Genomic DNA, 15,275 nt, shown 5'->3' on the forward strand with positions numbered 1-15,275 from the left:
ACTGAAATTCTTCTGCATGAAGGGGCATAATTGTTCTTATTCTTATTTCTTCAATAAAACTGAGCAATATGTGGAAGTGACTAAAAAGAGAAAGGGGCTAGGAAAGCAGAGGGTGGGCTACCAGATTCCGATGTAGCCCTCAGGGCTTGGCAGAGAGCAGCCTCCTGGAGCTCCTTCCTAGTCAACCCTGGGCCCAGTTCACCCTTCTGGACTCTCACCTGCATCCTGTTCATGGCCTCCCGGAGCTGGTCAAGCTGGTGGGCAGAGCTGAGTGCTTCTAGGCGGATGTCCGTGAGCTTCATCTCCTTGTCTCTCAGCTCATTTCGGAGCTGCATGACCGTCTCGGCTTCACTATCCATGCACTCCGAAATTCTAGGGAAAGGGGGAATGTCACTAACAGAAGCAGTTCTGAATCCAGCTCCTTTTAGTCCCCTACTGAATAGTGGCCCACATCAATCATCGAGTTTGTTCAGTAGTAACTCTGCACGACCACCTTCCTGGTGCTTCTTAGAGGTGACAATACCAAAAGCACCTAAAATTTACAGATTTTATTACTTTCTACAATATTTCTTTGTAGAGCTCTGGCAATCAGAATGGCTCGGGTGCACCTGCCAGCAAAAACCCCAATAACTGAGGCATAAGCAGGAGCTGGTAAAGGGAATAGCAATCCTGGGCATTTGAACACTCCTCAGTGTGTACATGGCTGGGACCCCCTAATGACACCATGCAGCCTCTGAATTCTAAACTCAGAGAATTGAGGCCAACTATTTGTTTTCAAGATGAGAGAACTCCAAGGTTAAACAGCCAAGGGGTTATTTTTATTGGCCAAAAAAGGGGAAGAAACCTAAAGATATGGGAAGAAGCTCATCTTATCTCATTCTAGAGAGATCAACCTCCATCACCCCCACATACTTCAGGCAAAAATCAGCTTCAGGGAATTGGTGACTAGAGTGGACGCGGGGGCTTTCCATCGGAAAGCCAAGCAACAGCGTGGCTAGTTATCTTCCAGTCCTGGATGTATATCAAGTTAAAGTGACTGTGGGACCCTGCTGAGAGCCTTTTTATTTAAAAAAGGCTAGGCTGGACTGCTTATTTGGTTAGGTTTGTCTTCAGATTCCTGGCAGGTTTGTACAAAGCAGGAGACCATAAAAGTTGTGATGACTTGCAATGTTCAGAAAAGATAGTTTTATTAAAACAGAAAAAAAAGTTCCATGAATTCCAAACATCACAGGATCTGGGGTACTGAGTGATCCAGGACAGAAGGCTTTGACACTTTTTGAATTGAAGATGGGGTGGGGTGGGGACTATCAACACCCTCCCCAAGTTCAAAAAGCTACAGAGCTGAAGCTGTGTGTGAAAAGGGAAGGGACAGTGAACACGCAGCCTCTGTTCTGTGGCAGGGAGCTTCTGAGCTTGTGAGCCTGCTCGCCAAGACCCGAGTGCTGGTTTTGGGGCCAAACAAAACCTAACCTGTAAAACTGGTTGAAGGGGTGGAAATTTTAATCACCCCAGGAAAATTATTTATAAAACTTTTAAAAGAGATGTCATTGTATTTTGGGGGCACAGAAGGAGCCAGAAGAAAAATTTAACACTTGAACAGCTGAACCATTCTGGTGCTGTTTGCTTGACCTGCACCTAAACTGTTTTGATTTGAGAGAGGCAAAGAAAGTAAAGCCACCTCTTGGTTTTAAAAGTCAGCAACCAAGGAAGCTTCTTGGCTTCAAAATCTTGAAAAAATGCAAGGAACTTGTAAAAATGTTATTAGTGCCATTCCATATCTATGAGAAACTTAAAGCAAACAGATTGGGGGCTAAAAGGGTTGGAGAGATAGAAATGCCTTTAGAATTCAGAACATCCCTTCCACCCAGCTCTCCGAGCTTTGAATAGTCTGTGGTTTTCAAGTTGAACTTTTTGCTTTTTGGTTAATTCAGGTTTGCAGGGGGAGCTTATAAAACTGGTTGTTTCTTGAGAGGACCATAGTTTCATGGTTTAAACAGAGTCAAGTCTGAAAAAAATTCCACTGTGATACTCTGGTCTTAGCCAAACCATGCCCTGCACTGATACTGAGGTCTCCCCTTCATGGTGGAGAACAGTCTGTGCTGGTTTTCATTGTGTCAGACGGGTCCCCCCAGCTCTCCACAGCTACCCTCCCTCGAGCTTCCTCCATGTCATCTGTATTTTTTTCCCCAGAAAGCTCTCTCAGCAAGAAAGATGACATTTCCTTGGCACCCGCTTTGTGGATTATGTCACATGGATTACTTTGCAAAGCTTAGCCAATCAGTGACTTCATAATCGTGCCATAGGTCTGGGTACCTGTTTGCTTCAAAACCCCCCAAAATCATATATTAATGAGATCTGGAGGTGGGGGGCTTTGGGAGATCATCCATGAGGTCACAAGAGTGAGGCCCAGCGATGGCATTCATGGCTTTATGAGAAGGAAGAGATACCAAGTGAGTGAGCTTGCATCACTGAACCAGATGCCTTCTGCCCTGCCATGACCCACAAGAAGGTCCTTACCAGATGCTGAGCAGTAGCTGGCACCACGTGCAAGGATTGTGAGTTGAAGAAACTCCTACTCCTTATTCATTACCCAGTGATGTAATACCCGTTTTAGTGATAGGAAATAGTCTAAGACAAAAGGGAAGCAAAATAAAATGAAGAAAACTTGTGTTGGGAGCACAAGGTTTCTCCAAAATCAGCCAGCTTTCAGAAGCACACAATGGTGGGGCCGTGGGAGAGGACGCCTCATGATACAGTTGCTGTTGAAAACAAGTTCCTCTGCACCAGCCCCAACCAGGTTTTAGTGCCTATCCCTACTGTCTGAGACAGTCTCCATTCTCCCTTGGTTCCTTCCCCAATTAGACTAATGCTAGCTTATTCTGTACTTGGATACTGGCTCCTGTGAGACTCCAGTTACTCTAGTGTCTGATACTGTTTCATTCACTTCATATATTACTAATTCCATGAAGAGGTTCTAAAATAACATCCATTTTGAAAATGGGGAGGGTAAGCCATAGAGATTAACATGTCCAAGGTCACACTAAGGATAACAGAGTCAGGATCAAACTCAACACGTCCTCTTAACTCTACAATGCATGCTCCTGAACTGCACCCAGCGGCTCCGAATACATCCTTGTCCATTTTGTGGACCACTTACTCAATCAACCTGGTGGAGGCTTTTTCGGTCTCTAACCCGTTATTCTAGCAGATTCCCCCTATTTCATCCAAGGCAGGGCTGGTGGCATACCTAATTTTAAACGCCCAAGTGTGGGAAACATTGCCTTCTTCCAGCTGCCATTCCTTTCGCCCACGGGGTGAGGCCCAACTCCTCTGCCTTTGGTTTCTTCTTTGAACTCCCTCTCACATCTCGATCTGCACATTCTTACAAACCTTTCAAGGTTGGAAATAAGCATTTTTTCTCTCAGCCCACCCTTTGGAAAAACTAGACCAAAACCAAACATCTCTACCCATGGAGACTGTGGAATGTATTTTAAAAAAAAATGAAAGAAAGAAAGAGAGAGAGAAAGAGAGAGGGGGGGAGGGAGGGGGAGGGAGGGAGGGAGGGGAGTAAAGAGCAGCCCTGCCCCATCTCTAAGGGGACAGTGGTCTGGAAGAAGTGCTCTTGCTCTTGGTCCATACAGCTGACTTCATCACTGTCACTCTCTGACTTGGCCTCCCAGCAGCAAGTGGCCAAGTTTCTCCTGCTTCTGGGCCTTTAAGCAGTTTCTTCTCTCTACTTCTGGGTTTCCTCCCATCTCACTAGATGCTCTACTTTCTCTTCCTTAACGTCAAACATCAGTTGTGCCCCAGAGCTCAGTCCTTGCCTCTCTGCTCTTCTTCATCTCCATTCAAACTCTTGAAGAACTCCAGTGTCTCAGCCTTCAGTCCCACCGGGAGCTCATGGCTCCTGAATCTACACCTCCAGGAACTCCAGGCAGGCTAGATCCTCTATGTGAGTGTCTCCTGAGCATCTCTCAGTTAACACAGCCAGATCACAGCTCCTGAGTCTCTTTTCACCCCCATCTGGGTTTCCTATGTCCCAGTTACATAAGCTGCCATTGTAGGAATATCCAAGGATAATTATTCTCTTTCCCTCACACATCACATCTGACCATCACCCATGCTGTCAATTTTTCTTTCAGACCTAAATACATCAAAGACTCATCACTATCACAGTCACTCATTCATTCCACCAAATATCTGAATACCTGCAAAGCCAATAGAGTGGCTACCTCCACAGAGTTTATATTGTAGATTTGGGGGTAAGGTGAGGAACAAAAGGCAAAAAACTGAAACCAACGAAGTCCATACATCAGATGACAATATGTGCAATGGTGAAAAATGAAGCAGGGGAAAGGAAGTGACAGGGTGTGCTGGTGGGGGGTGTTGTTTTTGTACTGGGGACAGAACCCAGGGGTGTTCTACAACTCAGCTATTTCCCTAGCTCTTTTTGTTTAATTTTAAAATTTGAGATACGGTTTTGATAAATTGCTTTGGCTATTCTTGAACTTGCAACCCTCCTGCCTCAGCCTCCTGAGATGCAGGGATTATAGGTGTGCACCACCATGTCTGGCAGGCCAAGCCTTGCAGATACACAGCAGAGATCTGAGGAAGTGACTACCAAGAGGAATAGCATACCAGGTAGGGGGCATAGTGACGGCAAAGGCCTTAAGGTAGAAGTGTTATGGCCAGAGTAGTGTAAACCAATGATCTTCCTTGTTCCTGGACACTCCTTACCCATAGAACACTGATTCAGATAATCTCACCTTTCTCCCTAAAACTCTCCAAATTTGCCCATTGCAAACAAAATCAGGTCAACTTCACTTGGACTTTAGAGTCTTCCATGTCACAGGCCCTGTCTACCTCTGAGGCTTCTCTTTCTCTTACTCTGCCCCTTGACCATCCTGTGGTGGCCACACTGGCCATCCCTCTTTCTCAGACTCCATCCAGCTTGCTTCCACACTAGATTTCCTGTGCTATTTATTTCTTAGGAAGGCCCATCTGTGTTCACCAGCACCCACTTCCTTCTTTTCTTCCTCTGCAGGTGGTACAGCCCTGAGTCCTGGTCAGTGGACTGCAGGACTGAAGACATGCACCTCTTCCAGGCCGATGCCCATCCAACTCTCCTGTAGGATCTTCTGCACTCTTCCCCTCTCAGCCCTAGTGGGCTGGACATAGTACAGAGCTGAGGACTCCAGGAGGGCACACTGCCTGCTGACTAGGAATGTCTGCATTGGGTTTGGAGTGAGCCAGAAATGAGCAGTGTTAAGAAAAGCCACAGAGTTTTGGGATGGGGTTTGTTACAGCAGCTAGTGTTACTGACCAGAACTAACCAGTGGTTCCTCCTGTTATAAAGATCTCAGCTAAAATGTCACCTCCTCAGTGGGGCCTTTCCTGACCACCATCTAAAGTTGCTGCCAAAGGTACTCTGCATCCCAGTACTGTTTTCATTCTCAGTGTTAACCCTTAGTACTATCTGACTGTTCTAGTTTACTCAGGATTCTCTGTTTAATGTCCACTTCCATCCCATAGGAGAGAGGGTGAAACAGAAGGAACTTTGTTTGTTTTAGACACTGCTATAACAGTGGAGGCTGGGCCTTGAGTCCTTAGATAGGGATAGGACTGCCTCCCTAAACCCAGATGGAGGAAAAGAAGGCGAGTGCATCGTGGGAACCATGGGAGGAGGGCTGAGCAAGAAAATGACTCTTCTCTGTGTAACCAGTCGACACAGGGAACAGCACCTAAATACCTGAAAAAACCCAGCTGTGTCCCTAAAGAAAGATGGACAAACTGCCTCATGTCATGTTAAATCTGCTAGGGGTCATGAATGATTTTCTGAAATATAACATCCTTTGATAAAGAGAACTATCATTGAATTCTCCATTTTTTTAAATATCCAGTGTCTGAGTTGTTACCTCCAGAAAGAGTTAACAACAAATTTGATCAAAGAAGAAATGTATAAGTCTTATCCCCTAAATGAACCAGAATTCAGCAAAAACTGGCAATACTCAGAACATCATCTTTCCCTCACAAGAAAATGGTTCTAGCTCTTTTATGTCCATTAATCTTGTTCAATCCATAAGGCAGGATAAGTAGATAACAGTCACTCTCTGAATTTGGCATACCAAGAAATGGAGACAGGAGAAGCGAGCAGCTTGCTTAAGACTAGCTATGAATTATGGGCACTGATACCACCATAACTAAAGCCTCAGTTTCCTCCTCTTTCAGCCTCCATGGTCCTCACACACTGGAAGAACACGCAAAAATCCTATTAGAGCGCAGAGGAGCCCAAGGGGCAGGTGAATCAGAACAAGACTCCCCAGTCTTGTCTATGGTCTAAGAGGGCCCCAGCGGAGGTACTCACAGAGAGTTGGAGTGAGAATTCCTCAGCAGAGGAGTGGAGCCCGTGGATCCATTATGGGGCAACTTTGGTGAGGAAGGCAAAGAAGAATCTGTCATCTCCTCAATGTCCGAGTGAGAGGACGCTGACTTGGGAGACTTCTTCTTCCCGAAAGCTTGCTTGAAGGAGCTGCGTAACTGAACAAACAAGACTGTCAGCTTTTTGGGAGCCACAGCCAATGCTCAGGCCTTGGCTAAACAGAGACATGCATACAACAGAATATTTCATTCTCCCACTTCTTCCCCCACCAATGGAAAAGGCTCCCCACAGCTCTCTCGAATCAGTGCATTAAGGGAGGAAGAGTTATCTGGTGTTGACAGCTCAGAGGACTGGACCTGTGGGAACATTCCATGCCTACTCTTGGCTCAAGACTAGACACCAACAGCAAAATAGTGCCTGGCTCAGCAGAGGGGTGTGGGCAGGATGAGGCTGCACAGCAACAAAGCAGGATGCTCAGACACGGAGACGGATGCGGATGAGGTTAGTCATATCAATGGATGGGTTAGCTTGGTATCTGATATTAAAGTTGGTCTTGCTTACCTCATTGACCTGCCAGAGAAAACGCAAGCAAAAATGGGGAAGGGGAAGGAAAAAAGACAATTTTTAACAGAGAAAGCCAGTGACAGGGAAAGCTTTGGACTTTTCAGACACAACATGGCTAATAATAAACACCACACACACACGAGGTTTCCAGTAGGAATGTGAACCTTCAGTGGCACTGGGGACATCTTCCTCCATTAAAAAAAGAAAGGAAGAGTGGGTTGGGGTGTACCCCATAATCTGGGCTCTTCCAGCTTCTCCCTGTCTGGTTGAAATGGTGGCTCCCACCTTCCTATGCTTGTCGTCCCTTGCCTGCCTCTTATCAGTGGTCTTTCCAGGAAAGAATTTGGTGGAAGGGGACATGACCTTTTCCTGAGCAAAGGCAGCTTTACGGTGTCACTGGCCCTACATGGTCGTATGGCTCTTGGCTCTATCTGGGGAGCTCCTGCAATCCTTTCACAAGACACAAGCAAGAGGGAACTCTCCATCTCACTCATGACTCAAGAAGTGGAAATTAATTTAGAAATCTAATAACCATACTGGACAAGAGGAACTAGCATAATTTCCCCAAACCATGGGGATGGGCCTGAAACTTTGAGAATATAAAGAGTTAAGTGTACTTCTCTGAAAGCCATGGGTAGCATGTATTTTTCTAAGCCAAAAAAAAAAAAATTCTGTTTTGAAGAACAGACTTTTAAAAAATAATTTTCTTTTTTCTTACTGAAAATATATTCCAGTGTTTTTCTTAGCTATTGAGAAATTCAGAAAATAGACCATTTGGCAAATTGATGAGGTTTTTCTCCCATGATTGTGCTTCATCTCTAACAAACTGCACGTCCAGCTTATGGATAAACAAAATCCGATTGCTTTCTCATATTCTACTTCTGGTATTCCTAGAGAGAAAAAGATGCACTTGGCACACAAGCCAACAAACTAAACCCTTGTCTCTACCTCTGATAAAATGCCAGGTGGAAGAGGAGATTACCAAGATTAGACAGAATTAAACTTTGGGATAAGGTGACAATGCCAATCATGGGTCCACCTGATTTCACTGTCCAAGAGTTTTCTTTAATGTAACATAAACAGAATTTTGTTTCTTGATTTGAAGAAAATAGGGAACAACTATTTTTCATAGAAAATAATCCCTTCTTATTATTTTAATAATCTAATATTATATTTATCAATGGCATATTAGAGATGACAAGGAGTTAATTCTATCTGTTTAGTCACAGCAAAAGACTAAAAGCTATTAATAACTTTAAAAAAATTATTCAGAATAATGAGAAGGCCACACTGAGCTAGACCTTTACCTTGCCTCAAAGGCAAGTGATCCATACCAAAATGACTAAATCCCCAACTTCTCCATCACTAGACCTCGCCACCCATCCAAGATAACACAAAATGAGCAAGAAGTGTATGGAATGAATGAGGACACCAAAGCCACCATGGACATAGGATGCTGTCAGCATTGACAAAAGGGGCCAATTTCAGATCCACTTGGGGTGGTCCTGCACTGAAGACAGGGAGTAGCAAATGTCACCCAGTGCTTTGAAGCCTCATAGCAGGACTCCAAATTGGATGAGGGGAAGGAAGTAAAATTCCCCAGGAATGTAGGGAAAACTATTTTTAAAAGCATAGTACGGAAAATCAAGTAGCTCATTGGGATTATGGACATAGAGAAACACTGCAGTAGGAACAGACCTATTAAACTTGCCATCCTGAGGTGTAACCTCTAGCTTAGAACTGCTCTCCAACTCCTGATGTGGATCTTATGAAACTTTTATGTATGTATAGATCATAGTCAAAAATTTTTAAAAGAGAAGGTTGGTTTTATGCCATTCCAGGCAACTATACAAATAAACAAATAAAGAATATGATTAAGAATATTTAACTACTTGTATAGGATCAAAAAAAATACTATGAAACTAAGAAGAAGCCACTTAAGAGTAACTTTGCTCTCTGTGGCCAACGTAGAATGAGAAGAAATGACACATATATAAAATGAAAGATGAGTACACCACATAAAGTTTCATGAAAGAGAAAAACCATAAGGTGGTGGTGATTTTATACATGCTCGGGCTCTGTTGTGTACAACAATGACTTTTATAAAGACCTGTTTCCTTGGATCTACTCCCAAAGGCCTATGGTTCTGAGGGTGAGTCAGCCTGGGCTTTATCTGGGGGACACTGCTCTGTGATGGACTCTGTTGGTTAGTCCCTAGGAGCCTCTGTGGATGTACACTCACCCAATTCTTTCTCTTCTTTTTCTTTGAGTCACTCTCTATGTTGCTGCCCACACTAGAGTGGCTGGTGGCACTGTTGATGCTGGAGACGCTGTCAGAGGAGTGCTGCCTGCGGATGCGGAGGTCTGTGGGCTGGGAGGTGCCATTTCCTGGAGAGCAAGGCAGGGCATGTCAGCACCTGATGACTTGAGCCCAACCTTTGGTCCCTGAGCGTGGCCCTTGATCTGAAATCCATACACTCGGGACTGCCAGGTCCTGCGACATCTCCTCTGTTCCCACTGTTGGGTTCCTTGAGCAGATGGTTGCTATGCCCTCTTTGGTCAATTAAACTGGGTCTATCTTCCCACTTTCAAAACAGAAGTCAAAGTAGGCTCAGGGAGAATGTCCCTGATGCCATCTCTTTAAATCAACAGATGGGCCGGAAAATACTGTTTGAATTGCAGCAGCAGTCACCTCTGCTGCTAGCTCTCTCTGACTCTTTGCTTCATTATTTATTTATTCCGCAGTACTGGGGATTGAATTCCAGGTCTTGTGCATGCTAGGCAAGTACCCTACCACTGAGCCACAGCTCCAGACCTGCTGGCTGGCTTTCTATGCTCTTTTTACACTTGCCCCCCTCCGCCCCTTGGAAGTGCTAAGCCCACCTCAGCTCAGGGGCCTTCCACATGCCCTCCTTCTGCAGTTCTCCTTTCCTTCAACTCTGTTTGGCCAACTCTTGCTAACCCTTCCCATTTCAACTCTACTATCACTTCATTTAGGAGGCCCAATATCCAAGCAAACAGGGATACTGAATGTAACAGCGATTCCTCAAACCACACAGGCTGCTTTCTTTGTGAGGACAGAACTATATCCAAAGGCTTGTCCTTAAAAGAACCAGCTTTTAATCAGATGCAGGTTCCAGTCTCACTTCTGTTACTCACTCTCTGACCTCAGGAAGTCACTGCTCTCTCTCAAACTCTGTACTCCCATCAACAGAATGAGGAGAGGACCATCATGACACTGATAAGGTCATTGTGCAAAATAAAGCAAAATAATGAATAGAACAATGAAAACACTTTTAGCACAGGGCTCAGAATACAGTTGACATACTCTACAGGTGCTAGCTATCAACATTACCCCCAGCATGGTTACTGTTGGTACTATGATTATAGGAGGTAACTCACCTGCATGTTCATTTTTTTTTAAACCCCCAACTAAGATGCAACCAAAATAATTTATCTGGAAAGTTTTCTGAGACAAGTAAAAGTGGAGCCCATTTTAATTTCTCCCATGTCAACATGGAAACATGGAAGCATGAGAGAAGTTAAGGGCTATAAAAACACTTAGACAGCCAACACAAAGCTATTTTCTTCCTTTTTTGAGAGACATCAGAGAAGAGGATGAGCTATGCTAGCAGTCTTTTGAGAAGCCAGAAGCAACCAGATGCAAGGTGCTTGCCTCCTGGGCCTGCCTGGCAGACACAGAGCTGGATTCCAAACCAGCCACCTCCAGCAGGGGGGTTGTGTCAGTGATGTCAAGGGGAGGCTGCCAAGGGTGGGCGGGCCATTTCTCTAACCGTTCTTTCTCACTTTACCTTTGCAGTTGAGCTCTGGAGTGTTAATTACTCCATTAATGGCAGCCTGGGCAGCTGCATTCTGCTTCTTGAGCAGCTCGATGGTTTTTCTTAACTCATTCAGTTCTGAATCCTGAGGACGAGAAAGATGTATGGGTCATCCTAAAATCACTTTCTACAGAGCTCAAGGGAACTATAACCTGGCTTCCAAAGAGCAGGGTAGGAAACACAGGAGCTCAGCAGAACCTTCGTATGCTACATGAATCTGGATCAATTTTCAGTGACCAGAGAGGAATACATAAAAGGAGTGGGCATGGGACCCTGAGATCTGTCCTTGATACCTTTATCATCACTGATCTAAGATATTTTTACTCAACAGATTTACCTTCAACTTGTCCCCTCTTCCTTCCTATTTTTCTTCCTCCATTTTCCTGCCTCTTTCTTTCTTTCATTCTGTTGATAGAACCCCATGGTGCTTTACCACTGGTCTACATCCCCTAGCCCTTTTTATGTTGAGACAGGGTCTCCCTAAGTTGCTAAGGCCGACCTTGAACTTGTGATCCCCCTGCTTCCACCTCATGAGTCTCTGGGATTACTGGCATGTGCCACCATGCCTGGTTATTTGATATTTAAATTCTCTTGTTCAAGAAGTATATTCCAATCTATGTAATTATCTGAAATTAAAGAGAGTAATTGTCTGAAATTAAAGAGAATGGTTTTAGGTTTATTGCAAGGAACAAAAGGCAGCGTGTCTTACCTTCTGCTCAGCTGTCATGGTTAGACTCTGGAGCCTGATGGTCATGTTTCCAAGACTCTGTTCAAAGGCTGCCACGAGGTGAGCCTGGAGGAGAAAGATACAACCTCAGCTAGGTAATCCTGCTGGGCAAGAATGCCCAAGAGGTGCCAGGTCTTCAGGTCAAAAGTCTTACTGGGGCCACTTGACCTGACCCCACCCTTATCTCCCACTCTTCTTACTCCCCACCACTCTTTGGGATCAGTTACTCTACCTTTCATTTGCTCAAAATCCTGTGCTTCTTCCCACTTCAGGCTGCTGTGCCTCCATTCCCTCCTGCCCAGAATGTTCTTCCTGCCCCTTCCTTGCCTAATTTTGATGTGTCTGTCAAAAGGTCTCATGTCATGCCCGTGACAACTTCAGACTAGGTAGTTTCCCTCATATTCACTTTCACAAGCCACTGGCCTTCTGGCGTAAGCTTTGTGAAATTGTAGTTCAAATACATGTGGTCTTGGTCTGGGGATGTAGCTCAGTAGTAGAGCACTTGCCTAGCATGCATGAGGCCCTGCGTTCCATCCCCAGTACTGAAAAAAAAAAAAAAGAAAAGAAAATCAAACAAAAACCACGGGGTCTTGTGACAGCTGCTGTGTGTCTGCATTCTCTAAGACTTCATTCTGTACTATAGGATGTTCACTTTCCATTTTGTTCAGCAAGTGCTAAACTCATAGGAAGCATGTATGTAGAATAAACAAATGATTGGCATATTTTGCTTATTATAATCCTGGTTGATAAAAAGCCACTGAAAGGCCCATCTGCTACCTCCCTGGAGAAACCTCTCCTAGTTTCCCCAGGGGTTATGACTTTCCCACAGGCTCCTATGCATTTTCATATGCTTCTGTTAGAAAACAACATCAGATATGCTGTGACTTTACATATCACCAGGACATTTTTAAAAATGTAGCCAATTACAATTAAAACATGCATCCAATTTTCAGAGATGTTAACAATGTATGTGTCTGTAGGGGGGACCCATGGATGGTGGAGTTGAGAACTGTGGCATTTTCATGCATGTCCCCTTCTCTGTAAGTCCCCCTTTCAAGGTTAAGAGGTGACTTTTGCCTCCCAGTACTAAACCTCCTGCCTGGGATGCAGATTAGTAAGTAGTTGAAAAGCTGGTTGAATGGGGATCCTGTTAACATCATTAAAACCAAGAATGAAGAGTGGATGCATTTTCAGTCATGTTAAGGAATTTCTAGTAATCAAATTAAGAATCCATTAGTTCACCAGGATTGTCCAACTTCCAAACTTTATTTGTATAAATGAAATAGTGGCGGTCTTCTGGTTAGAGGCATTTGGGTAGCAGAAGAGATGGATTGTCGGACCACACGCTTGATAGAGGGTGACACCAGGTCTGTTTTCTTCTTCCCTGCATCCCTGCTGGCACAAAGCTGCCACGAGATAAATGTGTTGCGTGGGCAAATAAAAGATTGAAAAAAAAAGCACTTGGGTGAAGGTGCTCGTGTGGCCCAGGGGAGGGAACGGGATTTAGAGCGAGAGGTCTTTGGTGTTCCCTCTCATGCCTTTTGATTACCCATAATGCTGAGCAAATCGTCTAATCCTAATGGCCTCAATTTTCTCATCCATAAATAACATCTATTTTCTTCCCTGGGTTATTTTGAGCACCACATGGAATAAGACAGGTGAAAGTGGTCTACAAACTGTTGAGGAATTGCAAAACACAGAGATGAACAAGCACTGTGGGCAAAGAAAGAGGTTTGGAAATGAGGAAATGAAAGAAGAAACTACGAGAGGAGATGCGTCACCTGAACACAGGTGTAGGGTTAGGGAGCAGACACACAGAGGAGAAAGGAGGGACCAGAACAGGGACCTGCAGAAGATACATGGAGGAATCTTGGAAAAAGTGAGATTTGATCAGGTTATAAAATTCTAGAGGAAGAAAGAGATGAGTGGGCATTAAGGGTAGGGTGGTCTCTGAGGAGGGTCAGTGCCATCTCAATCTAAGGAGAGACCTAGAAAGTCACTCTGTTTACTAGACTTCATCAAGCAGGGGTGCTCGATGGTAGAAGGTCAAGCGAAGTTCAAGTGTTGGCAGGAAGCAGGGCCACTTGTAACAGAAAGGTCATATGGAATAGTTTTTCTCTGAATGTACTCCCTCTCTGTTGAAAATGGGGAAAATGCTTCTTTATTTTAAAATAAAGATACATGCTTTACTTTGCCCTGGAAAACATGTCAAAACCAAAGCCAGTTGCTTCAACTGGATCCCACTGTGGACAAAGGCCAGGAGTCAGGACATAGATGTCTAAAGTGTACCCTTGCACTGCCGAGGAATGGGGAAGCTCAATTTAAATGACTGAATTTCTATTTTTTTTTCCATTCTGCATTTAATCTCCACCCATGATTCCAGTTGTGGGTATTTGTATTTTCTATTAAATTAAAAACGAAAACAAAACCTTGACCCCACGGAGACGGCTACTGAGAAAAGCGCTTTTGCAAGCTCAGAGAGAAACCACATTAGCTCGGAAGAGCCACAGGATCTCATTTTGCTGGCCAGCGAAAGGGCTGCCTTTGTGTCCTGAGGGCAACTGTGAAAACACAGGCCGCAGAGACGGTGTGGAGCCTGGTTCAGAGCCACACGAGCAGCCTCCTCATCAGCCCCATTCTCACATTCCCAGGGAAAACAAACAGAGTGGTATAAAAACACCCACAGAAGGTGGCTTTGAGTAGTTTGTCCTAGAAAAACAAACACAGCTTGGTCTGAGAGAAGATGGCAGACAATAAAACAAGTTAGCACTGCCGGTGGTGTGTGGTAAGACCAAATATTTACTTTAAAACAATACTGGTTCAATGGCTTTTATGAGGAACAAAACACATTTTTGAATCATCTAAGGGATCTCACTCCAGCTCTTCTGGAACAGAGAGCAGAGCTCATGCAAATGGCTCAACATAAGGCTTCCTGTGGCAATGCAAGGTCACTGGGGGAATTTACCCAAGTTCATGGACAAGCAAATTGGTTGCTACTTATTGGTTCATAAAAAAGAGTGGCAACTGACAGCTGTCATTCTTAACTAGGAGAGTAGCTCAGAATCACTTGGGAGGGGGCTTCTGTCAATTTTCATGTGTTTAGATTGTACCCAGAAGACCCTGGCTCACTGGGCCCAGGGGGAAGTTCTGGGTTTGGATACATACATTTGGTTACCAAGATGAAGAATCTACCCACAAGCTGCTAGTGCTGCTGCTACCTTTTGAACATGATCTAAGCCTCAGAACTCAGTTCTCACATCAATGCTTGATGTCCTTTTGATACTGTGACTGATAGTAGAAGAGGTTAAGAAAATAAAGGATTATAGTACACACAGTGCCCAGTGTGTTAGGGTTTTGGGGGGGGAAAAAAAAAGATTTCCAGAAAGGTAAGAGAACTTGGGAGACTGAATAATAATGAAGGTAGTTACCAATTATTGAGCTTATAATTAAGGTCAGGCCCTGTTTTATGTACTTCATGTGCAGACTTTAAAGAGAAATGGTTTCCTTGAGTAGATTCAAGCTAAGCTGGGAATCACCAGGGCAAAAACTCCAGGTAAATGATTACTTTGGAGTGTTGACTCAGTGTCCCAGTCAAAGAGAAACAAGCTTTGATGTCACTTTCCATTTTTACAGTGTGTTTCAGGGTCACACAGGGTGCTTTCTCACAGACTTTAACACATTGGCCTGTGGTCTCCGGCTGGGCTGGGAACTCCTGGGCAGGAAGCCATGTCTCAGAAGCATCTTAGCACTTCCAGAACCTCAGGTT

At 44.4% G+C, this 15,275-nt stretch overlaps 1 protein-coding gene across 12 annotated transcripts in view; it reads right to left on the reverse strand.

The window, feature by feature from the left end:
- Positions 1 to 15,275, reverse strand: part of Nav2 (neuron navigator 2) — a 689,076-nt gene that overhangs the window by 27,326 nt on the left and 646,475 nt on the right. For all 12 annotated transcript variants that reach the window (XR_013437711.1, XM_078046352.1, XM_005335950.5 and 9 more), the window contains 5 exons: positions 11,492 to 11,575; positions 10,756 to 10,867; positions 9,186 to 9,331; positions 6,365 to 6,537; positions 219 to 372 (listed from right to left, as the gene is read on the reverse strand). Coding sequence is in view for 11 of the 12 variants with exons in the window: in XM_078046352.1 (XP_077902478.1) it covers positions 219 to 372; positions 6,365 to 6,537; positions 9,186 to 9,331; positions 10,756 to 10,867; positions 11,492 to 11,575 (669 nt within the window). In the remaining variant the exon portion in view is untranslated. The remainder of the gene's footprint in view (positions 1 to 218; positions 373 to 6,364; positions 6,538 to 9,185; positions 9,332 to 10,755; positions 10,868 to 11,491; positions 11,576 to 15,275) is intronic.

The sequence above is a fragment of the Ictidomys tridecemlineatus genome, chromosome 4 (assembly GCF_052094955.1).
Source record: "Ictidomys tridecemlineatus isolate mIctTri1 chromosome 4, mIctTri1.hap1, whole genome shotgun sequence".
NCBI classification, from domain to species: Eukaryota; Metazoa; Chordata; class Mammalia; order Rodentia; family Sciuridae; genus Ictidomys; species Ictidomys tridecemlineatus.